Genomic DNA, 24,487 nt, shown 5'->3' on the forward strand with positions numbered 1-24,487 from the left:
CTCCGCTTTAATCAGCTAACAATTAAAGGCAATATCAAAGTTAGCAAAGTGAAAACATTACCTCCACAGTGAGTGAGTCCATATAATGCATAGCCCTTGTGACACAAACACTGGAAGCTCCAGGAGTGTTGACACAGATGTGATCACATGTCCTGTCAAAGGAGCACTCATCAATATCTAGGGGTGAGGAAATGTCTATGAGAGGTTTGTCACATCCAGTAATAAATAAATCCACACATCAAGGAGGTTGTCACACACACATTCATATATTTTATTGCCACTGTAGCTCAGCTGATTAAAAACAAAAAAAGAGCTGAATGCATTCCTAAATGCATAGAATATAACAGGATATTAACATTTACCCAAGATTCACACCTATGTGTTTTTTAGTGTGTTTTGCAGTTTGCAGAAATGCACTACAGTCCATTTAACATGGTTTCCTATGGTACAAGCTCACATCTATGTGTTTTGCGACCAGTGCATTTTTGGAAAGGGCCAGGGACTTTTTTCTCACAATTTGCGGGTAATATACTTCAATGGAACCGCACCAGAAATGCAAGTGTTGTGTTTGTGATGAGATTTTTTATGTGTTTTGCGGTTTTTATTTTAACACTGTATATACAGTCCCTTAAAAAAATATTCACACCCCTTGAAATTTTCCACATTTTGTCATGTTACAACCAAAAACGTAAATGTATTTTATTGGGATTTTATATGATAGACCAACACAAAGTGGCACATAATTGTGAAGTGGAAGGAAAATGATAAATGGTTTTCAACATTTTTGCAAATAAATATCTGAAAAGTATGGGGTGTATTTGTATTCAGCCCCCCGAGTCAATACTTTGTAGAACCACCTTTTGCTGCAATTACAGCAGCAAGTATTTTTGTGTATGTCTCTACCAGCTTTGCACATCTAGAGAATGACACTTTTGCCCATTATTCTTTGCAAAATAGCTCTAGCTCTGTCAGAGTGGATGGAGAGCATTTGTGAACAGAAATTTTCAAGTCTTGCCACAGATTCTCAATTGGATTTAGGTCTGGACTTTGACTGGGCCATTCTAACACAAAAATATGTCTTGATCTAAACCATTTCATTGTAGCTCTGGCTGTATGTTTAGAGTTGTTGTCCTGCTGGAAGGTGACCCTCCACCCATCCCTGCTGAAGAAAAACATCCCAAAACATGATGCTGTCACCACCATGTTTCACGGTGGGGATGGTGTGTTCAGGGTGATGTGCAGTGTTAGTTTTCCACCACACTTAGCGTTTTGCTTGTAGGACGTGGGGTCCCCCCCAGGTCCATACCCGGCCCCTCGGGTCTAGTATGGATTCGGAGGGGACCCCCCATGGGTGAGGTTGAAAAAAGACACAAGTCCATCAAGTCCAACCTATCTGTGTGATTGTCAGTATTACATTGTATTTCCCTGTATGTTGTGGTTGTTCAGGTGCTTATCTAATAGTTTTTTTAAACTATCGATGCCCCCCGATGAGACCACCGCCTGTGGCAGGGAATTCCACATCCTTGCCACTCTTACAGTAAAGAACCCTCTACGTAGTTTAAAGCTAAACCTCTTTTCTTCTAATTTTAATGAGTGGCCGCATGTCTTGTTAAGCTCCCTCCCGCGAAAAAGTGTTATGCCCCGTACACACGGTCGGATTTTCCAACGGAAAATGTGTGATAGGACCTTGTTGTCGGAAATTCCGACCGTGTGTAGGCTCCATCACACATTTTCCATCGGATTTTCCGACACACAAAGTTTGAGAGCAGGATATAAAATTTTCCGACAACAAAATCCGTTGTCGGAAATTCCGATCGTGTGTACACAAATCTGACGGACAAAGTGCCACGCATGCTCAGAATAAATAAAGAGATGAAAGCTATTGGCCACTGCCCCGTTTATAGTCCCGATGTACGTATTTTACGTCACCGTGTTGAGAACGATCGGATTTTCCGACAACTTTGTGTGACCGTGTGTATGCAAGACAAGTTTGAGCCAACATCCGTCGGAAAAAATCCTAGGATTTTGTTGTCGGAATGTCCGAACAAAGTCCGACCGTGTGTACGGGGCATTATCCCTATTGTGGGGTCACCAGTACGGTATTTTTAAATTGAAATCATATTCCCTCTCAAGCGTCTCTTCTCCAGAGAGAATAAGTTCAGTGCTCGCAACCTTTCCTCATAACTAATATCCTCCAGACCCTTTATTAGCTTTGTTGCTCTTCTTTGTACTCGCTCCATTTCCTGTACATCCTTCCTGAGGATTGGTGCCCAGAACTGGACAGCATACTCTAGGTGCGGCCGGACCAGAGTCTTGTAGACCGGGAGAATTATTGTTTTATCTGTGGAGTTAATCCCCTGCAGCTTGGCATTGCATGCCATTGTTGAGGCTATCATCTACTAGGACCCCCAGGTCCTTTTCCATCCTAGATTCCCCCAGAGGTTCTCCCCCCCACTGTATTGCGTGCATTCATATTTTTGCCACCCAAATGCATTATTTTACATATTTCTACATTAAACCTCATTTGCCATGTAGTTGCCCACCCCATTAATTCGTTCAGATCTTCTTGCAAGGCTTCCACATCCTGCGGAGAAGTTATTACCCTGCTTAGCTTAGTATCATCCGCAAATACAGAGATTGAAAACTGTTTACCCCATCCTCAAGGTCATTTATGAACAAATTAAATAAGATCAGAACCCTGGGGGACCCCACTACCCCCCTGACCATTCTGGAAGGTCAGGAAAGGGAGGGGACGAGCGAGGTCCTGAACCATACCAGGCCACATGCCCTCTACATGGGGGTTGGGAGCTCTGCACCCCCCCTCCATCCCAAAGCACCTTGCCCCCATGTTGATGGGGACAAGGGCCTCTTCCCAACAACCTTGGCCGTTGGTTGACGCAGTCTGCAGGCAGTGGGGGTTTATCGGAATCTGAAAGCCCCCATTAACAAGGGGGCCCCCAGATCCTGGCCTGCTTTATGTGAATGGGTATCAGGTACATCGTACCCCTACCCATTCACCAAAAAACACAGTGACATATTAACAAATTACAAGAGCCGTATTTTGACAAGTCCTTTATTAAATAAGAAGCCCGGAGCCATCTTCTCATAGAACCATCATCTCACGGAGCTGTCATCTCCCGGAACCGTCATTCCCGGACCCCTGCTTAGCAACCAGCTATATACAGTGTGTTTACAGTGCGTTTAAAGAGAAAAAAATAAATAAAAATGTAAAACGCAGGATGCATGAAAATGCAAGATGCACTGCAAAACGTGGCTGAAAAAGGCATCAAGCGCAGCTGCATATATATGAACCTAGACTTATAGGTAGGGTTGCACCAATACCACCTTATACCTTTTTTAAGACTGAGTACAAGTACCAATACTTTTTTGTAGTGACTTTTCTTACCTGGAACATGGTTTTGGAAAAAACGATGGCAGGATAATGTCTTAGTTCAGGTGGAAACCTGAGACCACTTTTGGTAATAAAACTGGATGAGGGCACAACACCACTCTGTCCTCATGAATAATCAAATATGGCTCTTTACAAGAAAGAGCAGCCAATTCCGAAATCCTCCTTGCTGAGCATGTAGCAACCAAAAATACCAACTTCCTTGTCAGAAGGACTAAGGGAATATGTTGTATCGGTTCAAATGGCTGTTTTTGTAACCCTGAAAAAACTAAGTTCAAATCCCAAGGGTTCAAAGGAGGTTTGACTGATGGATTAAGCCGCATCACTCCTTGCATAAAATCTCAGACTAAAGAATGTGTAGCAAGTGGTCTTTGAAATAAGACTGATAAAGCTGAGACTTGGCCCTTAATAGTACTCAAGGCCAACTTCGTCTCTACCCCAATTGTAGAAAGGCAAGAATTCTGCCTACGATATACCTCCGAGGGTGCCAACCCTTGGATTCACACCAGGAAACATAAGCCCTCCAGACTCTATAATATATAGTTCTGGAAGCTGACTTCCTTGCATTAATCAGGGTAGAGATAACTGACCCGGAAAGCCCACGTTTCTTCAGAATGTGGGTTTCAATAGCCAAGCCGTCAAATTTAGTGTTCGTAAGGTAGGATGGAATATCGGCCCCTGTGAGAGTAGGTCTGGCCATAGTGGAAGGGACCATGGACCCTCCACTGCCACCTTTACGATTTCAGCATACCATGACCTTCTGGGCCATGCTGGTGCTACCAGAATCACCGGCTTTCTTTCCAGCTTGATCCTGCAAAGAAGTCAAAGCAGCAACTGAATAGGGGGAAATGCATAGATCAGTGAAAACTGATCCCACGGGGTCACCAACGCATCTGTTCCACATGCGAGTGGATCCCTTGTCCTGGACACAAAGTTGATTAACTTCATGTTGAATCTGGACGCTAGAGGAATGTTTGGTAGTCCGGCTGCCATTCCTTTCTGTCCAAGTTAGAATATGGTTCACCTCTCTCTGCGCTGAGAGACTCTTGGTGCCCCCTTGGTGAATGATATAGGCCACAGCTGTGGCATTGTCGGATTGGATCCTGAGAGGACAATCTCGTAACCTGGAAGTCCAGGCCTTCAGAGCCAGACGCACTGCCCGAATCTCCAGGATATTGATGGGCAAGGTTCTTTCGGCTCTTGACCACTATCCCTGGACAGTTGTCTTCTCTAGTACTGCTCCCCAGCCTGAAAGGCTGGCATCTGTCCACTTTCCAGATAACAAGTCTGAAGGATTTTCCTTTTAGCAGATTCTGGGTTAGTAACTAACTGAGGCTTTGGAACACCCTTGGGGACCGCCGCATTGGCAAGTCTAAAGCTTGAATTGTTTTGTTCCAAGCAGACAGGATACTGTTTTGTAACAGTCTCGAATGGAACTGGGCATAGGGAACCGCTTTGAATGAAGCCACCATCTTTCCTAGCAACCTCATGCAAAGGCGAATGGAGGGATCGCCTTTTGACCTGACCATCCACACCAGCTCTCTTATGGAGTTGATTTTTGCTTGAGGCAAGAACACCTTTTTCTGGACAGTGTCAATGAACAGACCCAGGTACTCCAGCCTTTTTATCGATTTTATGGAAGATTTCTCTAGGTTGAGAATCCAACCCAAACTTTCCAGGTAACTGGTTGTAATGTGCACGCTTTGCTCCAAACGAGCCACCGACTGGTCTATTAGCAATAGATCGTCTAAGTACGCCAAGACTGTTATGCCCTGTGCCCTTAACCTGGCTAGAGGTGGGGCCAGGACTTTTGTAAACACCTGGGGTGCTGTAGCTAGCCCGAAGGGCAAGGCTACAAACTGGAAATGCTGCTGTTCTACCTCGAACCGCAGAAACCTTTGGTGAGTGAGAAATATAGGAACATGCAGATATGGATCCCTGATGTTGATAGATGCCAGAAGTTCTTCTCCTTGTAGGATAGAAACCACTGATCGACTCCATGCGAAAGGAGCGGAGTGGAGCTTCAGGAACTGATTTAGATTCTTTAGATCTAGAATGGGTCTGACATCTCCATTCCGTTTTGGTACTGTGAAGAGGTTTCAATAAAACCCCAAACCTTGCTGTATTGTGGGGATCTGTATGATCACCCCCTGAGCCATTAATCGGTTTAGTGCCCGAAACAGAGATAGCCTTTTCCCTGGATCTTTGGAAACGTTTGACCCCAGGAAACGAGACGGTGGAAAGTCCCGAAATTCCAGCTTGTACCCCAGAGTTACCGTGGAGATGACCCATCTGTCCTGAATTTCCTTCTTGCCAGACTTCTGAAAACTGCAGAAGTCTTCCCCCCACCCTGACGAGGGGGGGGGGGCACCTCTTCATAATGAGGCTTTAGGATTCTGCTTTGCAGGTTTCTGGCCCCAGGACTTGTTTTGAGCCTGGGCCTGACCCTGAGGTTTTCCTCTAGAGTCTGACGGCGGAGGCCGTCGCCACTGCCTAGAGGCGGAAGCCCCTGGCGCAGGAGAAAGAGCCTGTTTAAATGAAGGGCGTTTATACTTTCTTTTGACTGGCAAAAGAATACTTTTCCCACTAGAAATTGTTTGGATGTATTTGTCCAAATCATCCCCAAATAGCCGATCCCCATGAAAAGGGAACCCAGTCAGGAGCTTTTTACATGGTTTAACCACGGGATTCTACGCATGTGTACTAGCATAAGTGAAAAGGCGGGACGCCTGGTGAATAGAATCTTTAATGGTATCTATGGCAAAGCATAATGCCTTTGGTAGTTCGACCAAATCCTGGGCTTGTTGTGCAGGAACCTCTTTAAGGGCCTGTCTAAACTGGTCCTTTAGGGATTGACAGACTCCTATTGCAGTGACTGCAGGCTGAGTAACGGCACCTGCCAAAGAAAAAGTGGATTTTAACAGGAATTCCAACCTTTTATCTGTTGGATCCATAAGCATTTGTGCATTGTCTACTGGACAAGTTAGACTTTCATTCACACTGGAAATGGCAGTGTCAACTGCTGGTACCTTCCATTTTTTGGTGAATTTCTCCTCCATGGGATAGAGAACTGAAAATCTCTTTGGAGGAAGAAAATGCTTATCCGGGTGATCCCATTCAGCATAAATAAGCTGTTCTAGTAATGCATGGACAGGAAACGCATGCAAAGGCTTTGAAGGTTTTAAGGAACCCAAGGAAGAAACTGAGCTTTTAGCAGACTCCGTTAGGGGTAGCATGAAAGTAGAGCGAACCCTCTTCGTAAGAGATTGTATCAGCAATTTCTCAGATTGTGAGGCTGAAAAGGGTTAATCTACCGTTGTTTCCTCCGCAGAGGAGTCATCAATTTGTCTTTCCTCTTGATTGCCTAAGGATAACACCTCATCCTGTGCCCACTGTTCCCCTTGCAAAGGGTCTAAGGTAGGGGAGGGGGATCTAGCACTCTTCCTATCCATTTGAATGGAGGATGCAATTAAAGCAGCTAATCTTCCTTCCAGGCCCTGCAGGGCGGAGGAAAAGGCATCTTCAGTCACATATACAGGGGCTAGATGTGAGATGTGAGAAGCAGCTGCACCACCAATTTGTTCCAATGACTCACCCTGGCTTGCCATAATTGGTATTTCAGGTGAGGGTGACAGTGTGGAGGTATGACTGGAGTTCCTAGCGCCTGAGGGTGAAACCTTTGGTACAGGTTTGGTCTTTGTGGTGTCTTTTTTCGCATAGTTCTAAGCACAAAAGGAGAGGCACTATTAAATTGCACTACTTGCTGAACATAGTCATGACAGAATGATGCCGCTATTAAGTTCAGCCTAGTGCTGGGAAAAATGTCCTTCCTGTATTAGGAATGCCACTTGCAGCCCTTACGTGCCCCACCGCTCCTGTGTCCCATGTGCAGCCTGCTTGCTCCTCCCCGCTATCAGCCGAGGAGACAGCTGATTCTTAAGTCTGCTTGTTTCTTCATGCGTCCTCGTGGACGTTACACAACGTTTTCCCGCCCCCTTCATAAACCCGCCCCTTCCTTTCATTTTGAAAGATATTCAGGCGCGAATGCGGCTTTAGTGTCCGCAGACCCACCACGGGGGGGGGCGGGATGGCAGAGCCCATGACACCAGCAAGCAGAGAAAACAACTGTTGGAGCAAATTTCGGACCTTCGCACCCCCTGCGGCGGGGGGGTTTAACAAGGGGGGTACACCACTGATGTTTCCCTAACCCTCTGGTCCCTTCAGGGGGGATAAAAAAGCATTGGCAGGTCTCGTACCTTGAGAGGAATCCCCCTGTGCTGCTGCGACCAGACACATACTGACACTGAACTTACAGTGAAGACAACAGATTAAGGTATGTGCATATACTCCCTCTAGTGGAGATTTAAGGCATGACAACTTTTTTCCTTAAAGAAGAAATCATAGGTGGACTTTTTAGTTCCTAAGTTTCCTCCCTTATCTTATCCCCGCCACAGGATTTGCTGATTTAACAGTCAATCCAACCTTCACCCATCACAGCGGGCTGCGTTTAGCAAACCTTCAAGGACCGGGTCCCTTTTTATTGGGGTTCCACTCCCTTGGACCTGTAAAAGCACCCCGCCAGGAAAAGCTTTTAGGTAATGTAGCATGACCAAAGCCTTGGGTCCCGGGGTCCAGCCCTGCAAAGAGAAGCGTTACAGGCAAAACCTCGTGCTTCGTATATGAGACCCGGGTACCATCCACTTTGGCCTCACTTTGGATGGATCCGGTCTATGGAGGCTATTTAAATCCAGCAAGGATCCCTCCTGGAGCTCTTCAGAGCACAAAAAACTGAGGTCCTCCTGGTAGGAGGAGGGGTTATATAAGGGAGTGAACTTCCTGTATTGGGTATACCAGTGTCCATCACCTGAAGGTGCCTATATACCCATTAAGTTAATACTATGGCTCTGTGTCCCATGATGTACGATAAAGAAAGGAAGGAGCCAATAAATTACATATTTACCGGCTCCTTCCTCCGCTCTCCATCTTGGCAGACTTGGGACGGGGGGGCGGAGGAACACAGAGGGGGCAAAGGAGGAGGACACAGAGGGGGAGCACAGATGGGGACCCGAGGAGCAAAGAGGAGGACACAGAGGGGGGGCACAGAGGGGGACCAGAGAAGCATGGAGGAGGACACGGAGGGGGGGCACAGAGGGGAACCGGAGAAGCACGGAGGAGGACATGGAGGGGGAGCACAGAGGGGGACCAGAGAAGCACGGAAGAGGACACAGAGGGGGGGCCCAGAGGGGGACCGGAGGAGCACGGAGGAGGACACGGAGGGGAATCACGGAGGGGGAGCACAGAGGGGGACCGGAGGAGCACAGAGGGGGACCAGAGAGATGGAGTAAGGGAATATAGGATTGGGTGGAACAAAGGAGACACCATATAGAGTTTTGGGACACATTCTTTAATATACACTTTTCAATAGATTTATGGATATAAAATTCATGGATTTAGAGAGGACTGTGTGGTTTTTGGATTGATTTGTCAGTTGGTGATTGGGAGATGGGTACTTCTGATAGGTGAGATGGGAGGGAGGCTTAGGTAGGGCTCCTCTGGTCTCCCCCCCCCCTTACACAATAAATGTTGTTTTTATCACCCGTTTTTTTTTTTTTTTTTCGGGTGGGGGGAGTCTTAGAACCATATGATTCTTGGGAGGTGTCTGTATAGTTATATGGGGTATAAATTTTAGGAGTAACATATATTTATATGGTATATTTATATCATGAAGATGTTGGTATGCCTTGATGTGTTGTTTTCGAGTATGTTATGTATGTTTTTTCTCTGGTAAAATCAATAAAAAACTATTTGAAACAAAGGCATTTTAAAAGGCTACATGGAGCAGATTGCAATCCTTGGTTACCTAAAAGCAGGAAGGTGGTAGTTCTTAGCCACCAACTATCCCTAAATTTCATGAATAGTCAATTTTTATTTTTCTTTTTTGGTGATAGTGATAATAGGGGTTGTTACTGAAAACATTTCCTATTTCAAAATGTCTCTTGGTTGGTTGGGAAATTAGCCTTGCAACCAAAAAGCATTTTGGTATATTTTATTAACTTCCCTATCATAGTATATTTGTATTGTCTTGGCTTTTTAACATAAACCCCTTCCCGTTGAGCCTATGCAGATATGCGGCCTCGGCTTTAGGGGGTTATACCGGGATGATGCCCACAGTTTTTTAGAGCGGGGGATCGGCTATCCAAAAAAGCCGCTCGATTGTTATCCCGGAGGAGCTGGAGGGGCCATCCCCCCTCCCGCCGCCTTCCGCCGCTCTTAGCGGGCCTCCCGTCCCACCGGGAGACCCGATGCTCGATCCGCCACTTCCAGCGGCTAGAGACAGTCTTCTCTCTGTAAACACGGAAGTGACCTCACAACATCACTTCTTGTTTATTCGGCTGCCAATGGCGCCGTTTTTAAAAAAATATACAGTATTCAGAATCGCCATTTTCGGTGATCTGAATACTTTGAAGTGCAAAGGAGGGATTTGGGGTCTTTTAGACCCCGATCCCTCCATAAAGAGTACCTGTCACCACATATTACTGTCACAAGGGATGTTTACATTCCTTGTGACAGCAATAAAAGTGATCAAAACTTTTTTTTAAAAAAACACAATGTAAAAAAATAAAAATAAATGAAATAAGAAAAAAAAATTTAAAGTGCCCCTGTCCCCGTGAGCTCACGCAGCAAAGAAAACGCATATGGAAGTTGCTCCTGCATATGTAATCAGTGTTCAAATCACACATGTGAGGTATTGCCGCGATCGTCAGAGCAAGAGCAATAATTCTCGCACTAGACCTCCTCTGTAACTATAACCTGGTAACCATTATTTTTTTTTAAATGACGCCTATGGAGATTTTTAGGTACCGTAGTTTGTCGCCATTCCACAAGTGTGCGTAATTTTCAAGCGTGACATGTTTGGTATCTATTTACTCGGCGTAACATCATCTTTCACATTATATAAAAAAATTGGGCTAACTTTACTGTTTCGTTTTTTTTAAATACATAAAAGTGTCTTTTTCCCCAAAAAGTTGCATTTAAAAGACAAATACCGTGTGACATAAAATATTGCAACAATCGCCATTTTATTCCCTAGATTCTCTGCTAAAAAAATATACATAATGTTTGGGGGTTCTAAGTAATTTACTAGCAAAAAATAAATTTTTAAACTTGTAAATACCAAATTCAGGCCATACACGGTCGAATTTCGAACAAATTTTCATTTCAAATTCAGAATGTTCGTTTTTTTTGTGATCCGATGATGCCATCATTGATTTTCGAAATTCGGCCGACCAAGCCTTCAATTTCACCGCATGTTGCTACAGAAAAGAATTTTCGTGGCCGGGAATCTTCTTTTCTCTCTGTAAATTTTCTTTTCTTATTACATTTCTCGCACGATTCTCCCATCATTGATTAGAAAATCGTTCATTTTTCTAAAAATTTCCAACATGTCCGATTCCTAAAATTTGATTGCCGCACGAAAATCGGTTGTTGTTGCAGCTCACTAATGGTGCGAAATTCATACGAAAATTCTTTCATACGATTTTCGAAAGAAAATTCTTACGAAATTCGAACCGTGTATGGCCGGCATTAGTCATGAAAGGGATAATATAAAAAAAGAGATACATTTGAAATGAGTCATTATCTGCAAATACATTTTAACTTCTTATGGATCTACTAATAAGTTTGAATTGAAAGTGTAATGCCACGTACAGACGATCAGACATTCCGACAACCAAACCGTGGATTTTTTTCTGACAGATGTTGGCTCAAACTTGTCTTGCATACACACGGTCGCACAAATGTTGTCGGAAATTCCGATTGGCAAGAACGCGGTGACGTACAACATGTACGACGAAAAAAGAAATGAAGTTCAATAGCCAGTGCGGCTCTTCTGCTTGATCACGAGCATACGTGGACTTTTGTGCATCGGAATTGTGTACACACGATCGGAATTTCTGACAAGTTTTTTTGTCGGAAAATTTGAGAACCAGCTCTCAAACAGTTGTTTTTAGAAATTCCAACAGCAAATGTCCGATGGAGTATACACACGGTCGGAATTTCCAACAACAAGCTCACATTGAACATTTGTTGTTGGAAATTCCGATCGTCTGTCAGACTGTCAGAAATACAGATTTAGAGTCAACTGCCTGGTCTCTTATTTTGTTGTACATAAAACACTCACCTTGGCAGCCTCTTTCATTAATTAGCAGTTTGTAACCTTTTTTGCAGCCGCACTCAAAGCTACCGACTGAATTGCGACAGTTATGATCACAACCGCCATTATTGACACGACATTCATCAATATCTACAAATGGAAATAAAATAGTATATAACTGGAAGCAAACATACTGTATGTTATCTTCACATATGTACTTTAGTTGTCTCAAGAAATTTTTCTTACTGCCTTGAATACAAGGGCATACTTAAGTGTACGCCAGTGCGAAGTGCCATTTTTGTCCGCATTGGATTCAGTTTTTCCTGTGGATCCGCATGCAGTCAGTCCCTTTCATGTCAATTGGGACACAGTGGCTGCAAAGTCCCAGCCACTGCTCCCAATTTGATGTCTGCAAGGGTGTGGGTGTATGCTGTGTAGCTGTTGTGTCACAATTGACATTAATCGGACTGCCTGCACGCAGATTAATGGAACACCTGTGTATTCCCATGTAGGAAAACACAACCGGTGCACGGGAATGCACTTTAGGTACACTTTTGTGAATCAAGCCTAAAAGGGAATTTCAGTATGAACAGCAAATATGTTGCAGGGAAAAAGATTTCAAAAAGCATACCTGCCAAAAATCCCAGATGTTCTGAAAATGTCCCATGTTGGTATATCTGGGAGCCGAAGCTTTGCAGAAACAAATATAGAGTGCAGAGCTGGTCAAGGTAGTGTTTTCTTTGTCAGTGTAGCCAAATATGACATTTTACGTATAGATGCATTCTGTAGGGCTGATTCTCCATGATCTCCAAAAAGTGCTAATGTTCCTGACTTTGTTCATGTCATGTCCACCATGGAGTTTTGAATGTGCAGCCTTGGGGTGCGTACTCCTCATGTATTCTGAATAGTTAAAATTCTATTGTGATGGGGCTTCATGCCTCCTCTTCCCACTCTTTTTTTTCCTCTATCCCCCTCAATACTTACCTTCCACACTTCTTGGCTTTTGGTAGCCCCAGCTATGGGAAGCTACCCACTTATGTTTTTTGTCTATGTTGAAAAAGTTCGGACATGGTGGGGGTTGTTTACACTGGACACCTATGCTCTGACCGTCTTTGGCGAAATTTTGTATTATCAGATGACTAGTCCTTGCCTATATGCACCATGTGGAAAAATTGTCTGACACTTAGCTTATGCTATTTGATGTACCTTGACAGTTTTACACCAGTTTAATCAAAAACTCCATAAATAAATAATAAAGAAAAAAATCCAGTTGGGAGAGAGAGGAACCACCTTGTTTTAGTCATTGCAGGAACACAGACAGAGAGACCTCACAACTAGAGTTCCTGACACATATAAAAATATTCATCCTGAATGTTACCCCAACACACCAACCTAATACATCTTTGTTGGTAGGTACATTAACACATGGTTATGTGGTGCACATAAGAAAATGGCTTTTGGTCTTTTGGTTCATTGTACTGCATTGGGCTACTTTAAAGCAGAGTTCCACTGGTTGTTGAGTTTATTAAAAGTCAGCAGCTACAAAAAGTATAGCTGCTGACTTTTATTAAACAGCCACTCACCTGTCCCACTGTCCAGCGATGAGGCCGCCCGAAGCCTCCATTCTCTCCCCCTCCTCTTTGCGGCGCCAACATTGTAAGTGTGGGCGCCCGGATGTGCTTGATTGGTGCGAAGGGACCCTCAAACGTAAAAGACTCTGCACTGAAATGATTAAGTGAAGAATTTGTATTTTTAAATTTTCATATTACCAGTTGTGCAGCTGGTTGTCCTGCTAGGCTGACAAAGTGCAGGTCAGGAGGCTAACTGTGGCCTTATTCAGTGCTGCTTGAAAGGGAGGTCCCACAGTACAGAACCATGTGCCAAAAATACACCTCCTAACTTTCCAAGCTGAGAGATACCTTTTAGCACCTTTGTGGTCAGACCCACAAATATTTTTTTCCAAAACTGCATTTCCTTTAATGCTCCTATTCTTTATAGAGCTATATACATCAGACCAAAAAACAGGACAACTGAGTTGGAAAAAGAGATATGGTTCTAAAGGAGGAACAGTTTGGGGCTGTGCAATAAAAAGTTCAGCCCCACTCAGAAATACTTTGACAAGCCACCTAAATGTGACTGCAGAGGGATTTAGAGGACACAGATTATCGTTTATTGGGTAGAATTTCCCAACACGTGTGGTGTATAACAGTAGATGTTCACAGATATATTTTGATTTTTAAATTAAAGAGTAACTCAAAAAAACAAACAAAAAAAATTACCCTCTGGCTGACCAATGAAAATTGAATAGATTTTAACACATTTTGTTTTTTAGATTCCTACCTGTTTCTGCTCTGAAGAAAAAGCTGTTTACTTGACTATGTCAATGTGCTGAGCGACGCTGAATGGGAATGACATTTTCATTATTAACCTCTTCACGCCAATCGTACGTAAATATGGGGCCCCACTGCACTGGGCCGCATATTTGCGCATCTCCCTTTGTGCTGGGAGTGATCTCCCCAGCACAGAGACCGGGGTCTCACCGAGAGCCCCAGGCCTCGTATTAACAAACGAGACCCCGAACTCCTGATTCCCATTCGCCTCTGATTGACTATCATAGTGATCGGCCACTGTGAAGCCCACCTCCGTATTTTCTCTCTCTGTGATTGGAGGAGAGATACACCTTATCTCTCCTTGCGCTATAAACAAAAAAAAAAAAACCCAAAATATATTATGATTTCTGCTATAAAACATATCTAATAAAAAAACGTTAAAAATCTAATTTCTTCTTCAATTTAGGCCAGTATGTATTCTGATACATATTTGTGGTATAAAAAAAAACTTATAAGCGTATTTTGATTGGTTTGCGCAAAAGTTTTAGCGTCTACAAACTATGGTATATTTCTATGGAATTGTAATTTATCTATTTTTTTTACTAGTAATGGCGACGATCAGCGACTTATAGCGGTACCGCAACATTGCAGCGGACAAATCAGACACTAAGTGACACTTTTTTGGGGACCAGTCACACCTATACAGTGATCAGTGCTAAATAATATGCACTGTAACTTTACTAATAACACTGACAGGGAAGGGGTTAACATCAGGGGAAAGGGTAGGGTTAAATATGTCCCTAGGGAGTGCTTTCTAAATGTGGGGGGAGTGTGTGTGCTTGTACTGTAAGAAGACAGAGATCCGTGTTCCTGCTTAGCAGAAACACAAGATTTCTGTCTTCTGTCACAGACTGGTGATCTGCCTTATTTACATAGGCAGACCGCTGTTCTGTCTGCCTCGGGAACGATCGGCGGGTCCTGGCAGTTATGGGGTCTGCCGGATCTGCTGATTGGCTCCCGATGTGTCCAATCACAGCAGGTGCTGGTCGCCAGTGCTGCCCTCCCCAGACCAGGGAGAGGAGAGGCTGCCCTGCTGCAGTAAATGTACGTGGGGCAATCAAGAAGTGGTTAAATTCGTATCAGTGTTAGTTAGTGTCAGTGTGCTTTAGATAGGATAAAAGAAAGCAAAATGCGCACTAATGTTTTTGGGCTGTACTACGGCTACAAACAACAACTAAAGCCTTGTACACACAGTCGGATTATTGGACGAATTTTCTTCAGTTTTTTTGTTGGATGCTAGTCTCAAATCCGAAGTGAAGAGGGTACTCACCATCAGAAAATTTCCTGACGACAGAATTCAACGTCAGAAGTGACATGTGTTGAATTGTTTTGTATGTGTTCTTTTATTTATGAGCATGCCTGGTCTTGCTCTTCAGATTTTTTTTTTGTCAGAAAACCGTACTAATGAAAAGAAAATCGGATGTTGCGGTCACATCAGACAAAAATTTTCAAGCCTGCACATCCAGTTTTTGTCTGCCGAAAGTTCGTAATCGGCTGTCAAAAGCAGCATACTAACGATCAGAAAATCGGCAGATCGTTCATCGGACAAAGTTTATCTTCAGATTTTCTTACCGTGTGTACGGGCCTTAACAAACACATATGTGGTATTGCTGCGATCATCGGGAGTAGGAGAATTTATTTTGGGTTGTTCTTTGGTGTGAGGTTATGGTAATAGCAAGACAAGGAACAAAGGGGTTAATCAGCTGCTGCACTTGCAGTGTTCTAAGGAGGAGAATGCAGTGTCTGCATCCCTTTAGAAGTTATTAACCCTTTGTGAGTATCTTACTAAAAATGACATTTGAGTTGCAGAGAATGCCTTAAATTTGTCTTGTATCTTCACAAAGACTTCTGGGAAAATCATTGAACCAATCACACAAGCAGGAAATGGCATTCCCGGGGAAGTTCTGTACACTAACTGTGTACGGAAGGCCTACAGATTGCCATATTGAACTGAATTTTACAGAAAAATACAGCGTTGCAGATTGAAAATAAAAGGACATTTTTAATAACATTCAATTATAATATGGCTTGTGTAGCAAGTGTATATGCAATATTATTTTGTCTTTTTTACATTTGCTTTTTTCCCCCACAAAAGTGGTGTTATACTTTAATAAATGAACGATTTAACAGAAAGCTTCCAGGTCTACTAACCTTTGCAAGTCTTCCTATCTGCTTGTAGCATGAAACCCATAGGACAGCTGCAGTGTACTCCTGTTACTGCATCATGGCATCGGCTGTCACATCCACCATTATTCACCGAGCAGGTCTCTAAAGGTTTAATGAACAAAGGTGATAAAGAAAATAAGAATGGTCATTAAAATACAAAATAATTTTGTACTATGCTGTAGCATAGTATTTATAACAGTGTTTAGCTACTAGTTTTACCTATCGCTTTTGAACTAAAAAGCATTATTGCCTAGTTGCAATGGAAATGCTCATGCTCATTCTCATGCTCAAGTCTATACTTTACAATATAGAAAAAGTTTTATGCAGATGCGAAAAAATGCTGTAAATTAAGAATGCTTTCAGAAATAGAGGTGTTAATAGTTTATTTTTTTATCAGTTAATAACATGGAAAGTAAATGGACAGAAGAGAACTCCAAATCAAATCAATATTTGGTGTGACCATGCCTTCAAAACAGCATAGATTCTTCTAGGTACACTTGCACACAATTTTTGAAGGATCTTGGCAGGAAGGTTGTTCCAAAGATCTTGGAGAACTAACCACAGATCTTCTGTGGATGTAGGCTGCCTCAATCCTTCTGTATCTTCATGTAATCCCAGACAGACTCGATTATGGTAAGATCAGGGTTCTGTGGGGGCCAAACCATCACTTCTAGGACTCCTTGTTCTTCTTTACACTGAAGATAGTTCCTAATGACATTGGCTGTATGTTTAGGGTCGTTGTCCTGCTACAGAATACATTTGGGGCCAATCACATGCCTCCCTGATGGTATGATGGATAAGTATCTGCCTGTATTTCTCAGCATTGAGGACACCATTGATCCTGACCAAATCTCCAACTCCATTTGCAGAAATGCAGCTGCAAACTTGCAAGGAACCTCTACGATGCTTCACTGTTGCCTGCAGACACTATTATTGTACTACTCTCCAGCCTTTCACAAACAAACTGCCTCCTACTACAGCCAAATATTTTAAATTTTTACTCATTAGTCAGAGCACCTGCTGCTGTTTTTCTGCACCCCATTTTCTATGTTTTTGTGCATAGTTTACTCACTTAGTCTTGTTTCCATGTCAGAGATATGGCTTTTTGGCCGCAATTCTTCCATCAAGACCACTTCAAGCCAGACTTTTCTGGACAGTAGATGGGTAAACCTGGGTCTTACTGGTTTCCGCCAGTTCTGTGCTGATGGCACTGCTGGACATCTTATATCAAAAGGAAATAAGCATGATGTGTCTTTCATCTGCTGTCTTTTATCTGCAAGTTTCCTTGGCCGACCACTGCATCTATAGTCCTCAATATTGCCTGCTTCTTTGTGCTTCTTCAAAAAAGCGTAAACAGCACATCTTAAAACCCCAGTCTGCTTTGAAATCTTTGTCTGGGAGAGACCTTGCTGATGCAGTATAACTACCTCTTGATGCTGTGCTCGTTATTGCCATGGTGTATGACCTGTAACATGAAACTGTCTTCCACAATTTCACCTTAGTAGCAGAGTTTGGCTGTTCCTCACCCAGTTTAAGCCTCCTATACAGCTGTTTCTGTTTTAGTTAACCATTTCAATACCGGGCACTTTTACTCCCTTCCTTCTCAGGCCAATTTTCAGCTTTCAGCGTTGTCACACTTTGAATGACAATTGCGCAGTCATGCAACAATCTAACCAAACCAATTTTCTTTTTTATAATTTTGTTCACACAAATAGAGCTTTCTTTTGGTGGTATTTAATCACCAATCTGTTTTTTATGTTTTGCTTAATAATATTTGTGAAAAAAAGACAGAAAAATTGGAAAAAAAAAACGCGTTTTCTTCCTTTCTGTTATAAAATTTTGCAAATAAATAATTGTTCATAACAATTTTTGGTCAAAATGTATTCTGCTAACATTTTTTTGGTGAAAACAATTCAAATCAATGTATATTATTTAGACTGTAGGAAAGATATAGAGTCTATAAACTATGGTATATATCTGAAAATTGATCAATCCTGATGTACTGACATCATTTCTTGAGGCCCAAAAATGTCAGGACAGTACAGATATCCTCAAATTACCCCTTTTTAGAATGTAGACAGTCCACGGTATTTAGTAAGCGGCATGGCAAGATTAAGAATTTAAAAAATGTTATTTTTTATTTTTACATATTGTCACCAGTGCAGTACAGCATCATCATATAACTGGTGTGGCGGTGATCAGGGACACTGACTGGTGACAGTTTGTAAATTTTTTTTTTAAATGTAATTTTTTTTCTCATATATTTTTTTCTTTTCTTTTCTTTTTTTTTTTTTAACAATTTCTTTTTTAAACACTTTGACCAGAGCAGTATAATGACTGAATGAATACTGAGTGAGATTGATTCATTCAGTTTGTTTTCTTCTGATTAGCTGTGATTGGCCCACTCTGTGCCATGTGATCACTGTGACCAATCACAGTTAGCAACACAATTGTACACAATGGATGGCTTGAAAGGAAGCCATCCATTGTTTACAACTGTCATGTGACCTGCTGTAATTGGTTACAGAGGTCACATGGTACTGGTACAGTGATCAGTGATTGGCCCCAAGCCACGATCCAGGAGGAAGTCATATGATGTCCACGTGGATCAATGAGAGGCCCGCCCAGCCTTCAATTTACTATAGGCTGGGAGGGAAGTGGTTAATGACTACGTTTCAACCTACATATGAAATTGATGATCAATAGCATCTGCTTGGTATAATTGGTTAATCATACACCTGAATCTAATCCTACCAAGACCCTGCCTTGATTTAGATTTTTCTTCTGTTCACTCACCTTGGATTTTGAAAAACTGATAAAAAAAAAACATAATTTTTTTTTTTAAAAACATTCTTATTTTACAGCATCTCTTTACACGTACCTAAAACTTTTGCACAGTACTGTGTGGATAGATAGATAGATAGATAGATAGATAGATAGATAGATAGATAGATAGATAGATAGATAGATAGATAGATAGATAGATAGATAGATAGACACTGTGATTTTTTACAACTTGTGGTTCACTTACTAATGAAATGAGAGTGTGGAGCAAAAGGCCTCTTGCACATGGACGTAATCATTGACTGATGTCTATACTAAGAATCTTGTTGACAGAAAGATCCTGAGTAGGATGTTCTATAAAGACACACATAGGCACATAGGCACGCAAAGGTGTGTATGGATATACACACGTAGAATTCTTCTTCATCCTGTTCTAGCTGCCAATTTTGCAAAATATACACATAAACATGCTTATACATGTGTATGCGTGTAAATTACTGCGTAATGTGTAAGCGTATACAAGCGTAAAATTTTTCTTTATTGCTAGTATTTTAATATAAATGTAATGTATTTTACATTTGAGTGCAGTAATTTACATTACATTTATATTAAAATACTAGCAATAAAGAAAAATTTTACGCTTGTATACGCTTACACACCTTTAAGTTACTTTATGCGCATTTATGCAAGGTCTTTACAGAACATCAGGACCTTTTTGTCAACAAGATCCTGAGTATAAACATCAGAAATTCTCACGTCCATGTGCAACTGGCCTAATTCTTCTTGCACGCGGGAGTTAAAAACACCTTGTGCACACCAGTGCATTGTTGTCTATGGAACAGTGCGCCACTTATATGAATATGGATATTCCACACTTGCCAGTTTATCAGGAGAATATACTTGAACTTTAATGGAATTTATTTGCCAGCATTTAGGATTTACATTTGTTCATATGTGGAGGCTCTGTTGAGGACCCTACATTGTGCTTTGCATCAGTAAAAAGTGTGGTCTGGGATTATGGATTATTTCTGAATGAGAAGATTTATTGTCTATATTTTGGTAGTCATTGGGGTTGATTTACTAAAACTGGAGAGTGCAAAATCTGGTGCAGCTGTTCACGGTAGCTAATCTGTTTCTAACTTCAGCTTGTTCAATTAATCTTTGACAATAAAAAAGCTGGAAGCTTATTGGTTATTATGCAGAGCTGCATCAGATTTTGCACTCTCCAGTTTTAGTAAACCAACCCTATTGTCTTGTATTTTCTATGTGGAATTTAACCTGTCGCTATTGCTGGGAGGTCGTCAATAGAGGTCCTCCCCTTTGCACACTCCCCGCGCGCTGTGATCACTTAGTCAATGAGACTCGGGTGATCACAGATCCCGGCCCCTTACCATGTAATCAGCTGTCAGCCAATGACAGCTGATCACGTGATGTAAACAGAAGATCGGTAATCTTTTTATTCTCCCCGCCAATCATCGGCTTCTGTGTAAGGGACATCTGTCCCGAAGAGGAAGAGGCACAGCCGCCTCATCTGTGCCCACCAGTGCTGTCTGCCAGTGCACACACAGTGCATATCAGTGCTGTCCAGTGTATATCAGTGCTACCAATCAGTGCCAACTATCAATGCCCATGAGTGCGACCTATCAATGCCCACCAGTGGTGCCAATCAATGCCTCATCAGCGCCACCTAGCAGTGCTGCCTATCAGTATCACCTACCAGTGCCCATCACTGTCCATCACTGCCACCCATCAGTGCCCATCACTGCCTCCTATCAGTGCTCACCAGTGGCAGCTATCAGTGTCACCTCTCAGTGCCACCTCTCAGTGCCCACCAGTGCCACATCATCAGTGCCCACCAGTGATGCCTCATCAGGGCCCACCAGTGCCACCTATCAGTGCCCACTAGTGCCACCTTATCAGTGCCCATCAATGCAGCCTAACAGTGCCCATCAGTGCAGCCTCATCAGCGTACATAAATGAAGAAGAAAAATTACCTGTTTGCGAAATTTTATAACAAAATATAACTTTTTTGTATTTTTTTTCACAATTTTCAGTCTTTTTTCATTTTTTTTAACAAAAATAAAAAACCCAAAGGTGGGGGGCGTGGTCTGGACATGACCGAGTAGAGACGTGTTCTACCTGAGCTCCCGGTCTCTCCTTCCCAATCTCAGCTTTCCATGCTCTAATTTTTCGTTATGCTCTCCTCCAAGAAGCGGACATACCGGAGGAATAAAAAGAAGACCAGCCCGGTCACCAATATACCCGCTCTGGGTGACTTACAGAGACTGTTTGGGAGATCTCGCTCCGGCTCCCCGGACCTTAAGATGGCGGACCCACGTGCCTCTGGCTCATCTACTCCAGACCACACAGCAGTCTCTGCCCCTTCAGAGGGCTCCCGAAGCCCGGTTCTGTATCCCAGTTCCCCCTTGGTTCCAGCTACGGACCGGAGACCCTCCCTTCACCCGCCGATCACTTATGGAGCAGATGCGGAGTTGAAGGCGATCCTTCAGGCCCTCCCGACGAGGGCAGATATTGAGGCCTTGGTGGAAAGAGTCGAGGCTGCCCACAGGAAGGAGCTCCGTGCAGTCAGACAAGACGTGCAGACGCTCTCCACTCGCCTAACATCAGGTGAATCTTCCCTGGCTTCATTAGAGCAGAGAGTCTCGTCCTTAGAGACCCAACAAAAAGATCAATCTATCTCCGCGGTGGAGCTCCAGCTATGTATGGAAGAAATAGAGGACCGGAGCCGAAGAAATAACATACGACTCCGCGGCCTTCCAGAGGCCACAGGCCCGACGGATCTATTGGCCACGGCTACGGACATCTTCAGAAGGGTAGCAGGCGCACACCTACCTGAACAGATCGAAGTCGATCGGATACACAGAGCTCTAGGTCCCCGCTCGGCGGATCCGGCAAGACCACGAGACGTAATTTGTAGACTTCATCACTACATTCATAAGGAGGCTATAACACGCGGGACTTGGGAATCGGGAGAAATAGAATTTGACGGAGCCAATGTGAAAATCCTACCTGACATCTCCAAATTGACTTTGCTCCGCCGTGCCATGCTAAAACCCTTGCTAGACTTAGCTAGACGCTGCAATGCTACATACCGATGGGGCTTCCCTCTCTCGGTCACTTTTCACAAGGACCAGCACTCTTTCCTCCTACGCTCACCAGAGAATTTGCCTGCATTATTTGAGTTCCTCGGCACGGATCCGATCCCTACTCCCAACTGGCTGGATTACTTGCCTAGGGCTCCGGGTCGCATGTACGGGGGGAGAGGCCAGGCTCCTAGACTGCAACGGCCGCAGAGGAGTGGACGCCGTCCCCGATCTGTGTCACAGGATGAACCTAGGGAACTGTGAGTATCTCAGATATCTCCCTCATTCTGTTACCTTATTATGCATAGCCCCACTGATCCCCATCCATGCATAGTACCATGAATACCCGCTTTTGCTGCCGAGTTCTTCCCCTTCCAGGCTCCCATCCTTGTTATCATCGGGGACTAGTGTGCCGTGCTCCGTCCTCCTCCCCCTCCATACTTCACCATAATCCTGTAAGTCCGGTTCCCTCTCCGATGCTGCGGCACAGACGACCTCTCCCTAGGAATTATGGAACTCAAGCTCGCCCCCTCATTTACTGGATAGTTCTTTCTCGGCTCTCACCTAATTTCCAATATGCCAGTGAAAGCTAGTAGGATGCGGTGTGCTGCTGTCCTCCGGAGGACTGTAACCGGCACCTCCTTCTGGAAATCAGTGACCCTACTAAAATGCTAAGGGACCGCATCTTCGTTGTCAGTCATCATCCAGAGTCAATACGTGGATTACTTACAGCTTCACACGCTTAGACTGAGAGATCCCTCTACCTTGTGCCGTTTTTGGGAGTTTACCTGCACCAGAAGGGGTAGTGGAAGGTGAGAAGTCGACCCCCCTAAATGACTTTTGGGTCGAGTATATATGGGACTCCTTTTATATTAGGCCTTACCGGCATGGTTGGGGAATGAGTTGTTGAGGGGAGGGGGGGTTAGGTTACTGAGTGTGTACGCATCTGGGACTTTGTTGATATTATGTAACAGGAGACACCCAGCGTTCATGCCATATCCTCTCAGACATACCTGTGACCCTGTGTCACAGTGCCACAATTTATGGTATTCTGGACTTGGCTTTCTGATTACAGTGGAGGTGAAGCCCAGTTAATATTGTGTTAAATGGTTTTGAGACGACCCTTTCCTGTACTTTGCCACAGATCTACCATAGTGGATCGGACGTGGGGGAATGGATCGCCTCATTGATTGTTCCACGATGTGCATAATGCTTTACTCACACTCAATATGTTCCATTTCTGTTCACTTAAATATGGTGTATCACTATTTAGTTCCTTCCTTTTTTATATTATTTTGTTTTTGTTTTTTCCTTAATGCTTCTAATGTTAACCTGAGATGGGTGAGAGTCCCGGGACCTCACCAACGGTTGTTGTCTGCCTACACCCCACTTAGGCCATAGTATACCCCCGGTATCCCGGTTTGGTGTACATTGTAGTTTATAAAACTTACTTTTCTAGTTTAAATTACTAGTAGAGACGGTCAACGCGGTCTCTCTTGACCCCCGTCCACGTATCTCTCACTTTTTCCCTATTCCTTTCCCTTCCACTTTTCTAACTTGTACCTAACCTCCTTTGATTGTATATTTTTGGTGGGGTTTTCTTCAACCCCCCCCCCTTTTTTTTTTTTTTTTTTTGTGGGAGACATGGCGATGGACTTCATTAAAGTGACCTCCCTGAATGCGAGAGGTCTAAACACCCTGGAGAAAAGACGTATTCTGCTCCATGATCTGAAAAAATCACTTACTGATGTTGCCTTTATACAGGAGACACACTTTAAAACTGATAAATCCCCTGTACCCAGGAATAGACTTTTTTCCCGAGTATATCACTCGACCAACTGCAATTCAAAATCCAAGGGGGTTTCAATATTAATCTCTAGCAGACTGCCTTGGAAGTTCCAGGATATGTTAGCAGATCCCGAAGGGCGATATTTGTTCCTCAAGGGTCAGATGGGAGATGTCCAATTCACATTTGCGACTCTCTATGCCCCTAATGTACACCAGGATAGATTCCTTAGAAAAATATTAGACAAATTGATGGACTACAAAGAGGGTCAGCTCATTTTGGGAGGTGACTTTAACGTACCGTTGTCACCTGCAGTAGACACTTCTTCTGGCAATTCCTCCTATCCCCCAACACACAGGAAACACATTGCTCAGTCTCTACATAAGACCCAATTGATTGATGTGTGGCGCCTTCAACACTCTGGGGAGAGGGATTATTCTTATTACTTTTCTCCACATAAGGTCTACTCTAGAATTGACCTTTTTTTGATACTTCATGATCAGTTACATCTGGTGAGATCTACCTCAATAGGTCAGATTACTTGGTCTGACCACGCTCCGGTTTACCTGACATATACTCTGAATGAGAGGTCATCCCCTAGAGCTACTTTTTGGTGCCTCAACGAGAGCCTACTACAAACTCCGGAAGTACTAGAAGATGTGACCAGAGAGCTAGACCTATACTTTAGAGAAAATG

General features: G+C 43.3%; 1 protein-coding gene across 1 annotated transcript in view; it reads right to left on the reverse strand.

Moving 5' to 3' along the window:
• Nucleotides 1-24,487, reverse strand: part of SCUBE3 (signal peptide, CUB domain and EGF like domain containing 3) — a 189,253-nt gene that overhangs the window by 40,348 nt on the left and 124,418 nt on the right. Inside the window, 4 exon segments of the mRNA XM_073616014.1 lie at nt 62-118; nt 121-177; nt 11,589-11,711; nt 16,103-16,219. Coding sequence (XP_073472115.1) covers nt 62-118; nt 121-177; nt 11,589-11,711; nt 16,103-16,219 — 354 coding nt within the window.

The sequence above is a fragment of the Aquarana catesbeiana genome, linkage group LG02 (assembly GCF_042186555.1).
Source record: "Aquarana catesbeiana isolate 2022-GZ linkage group LG02, ASM4218655v1, whole genome shotgun sequence".
In the NCBI taxonomy this organism is placed as follows: Eukaryota; Metazoa; Chordata; class Amphibia; order Anura; family Ranidae; genus Aquarana; species Aquarana catesbeiana.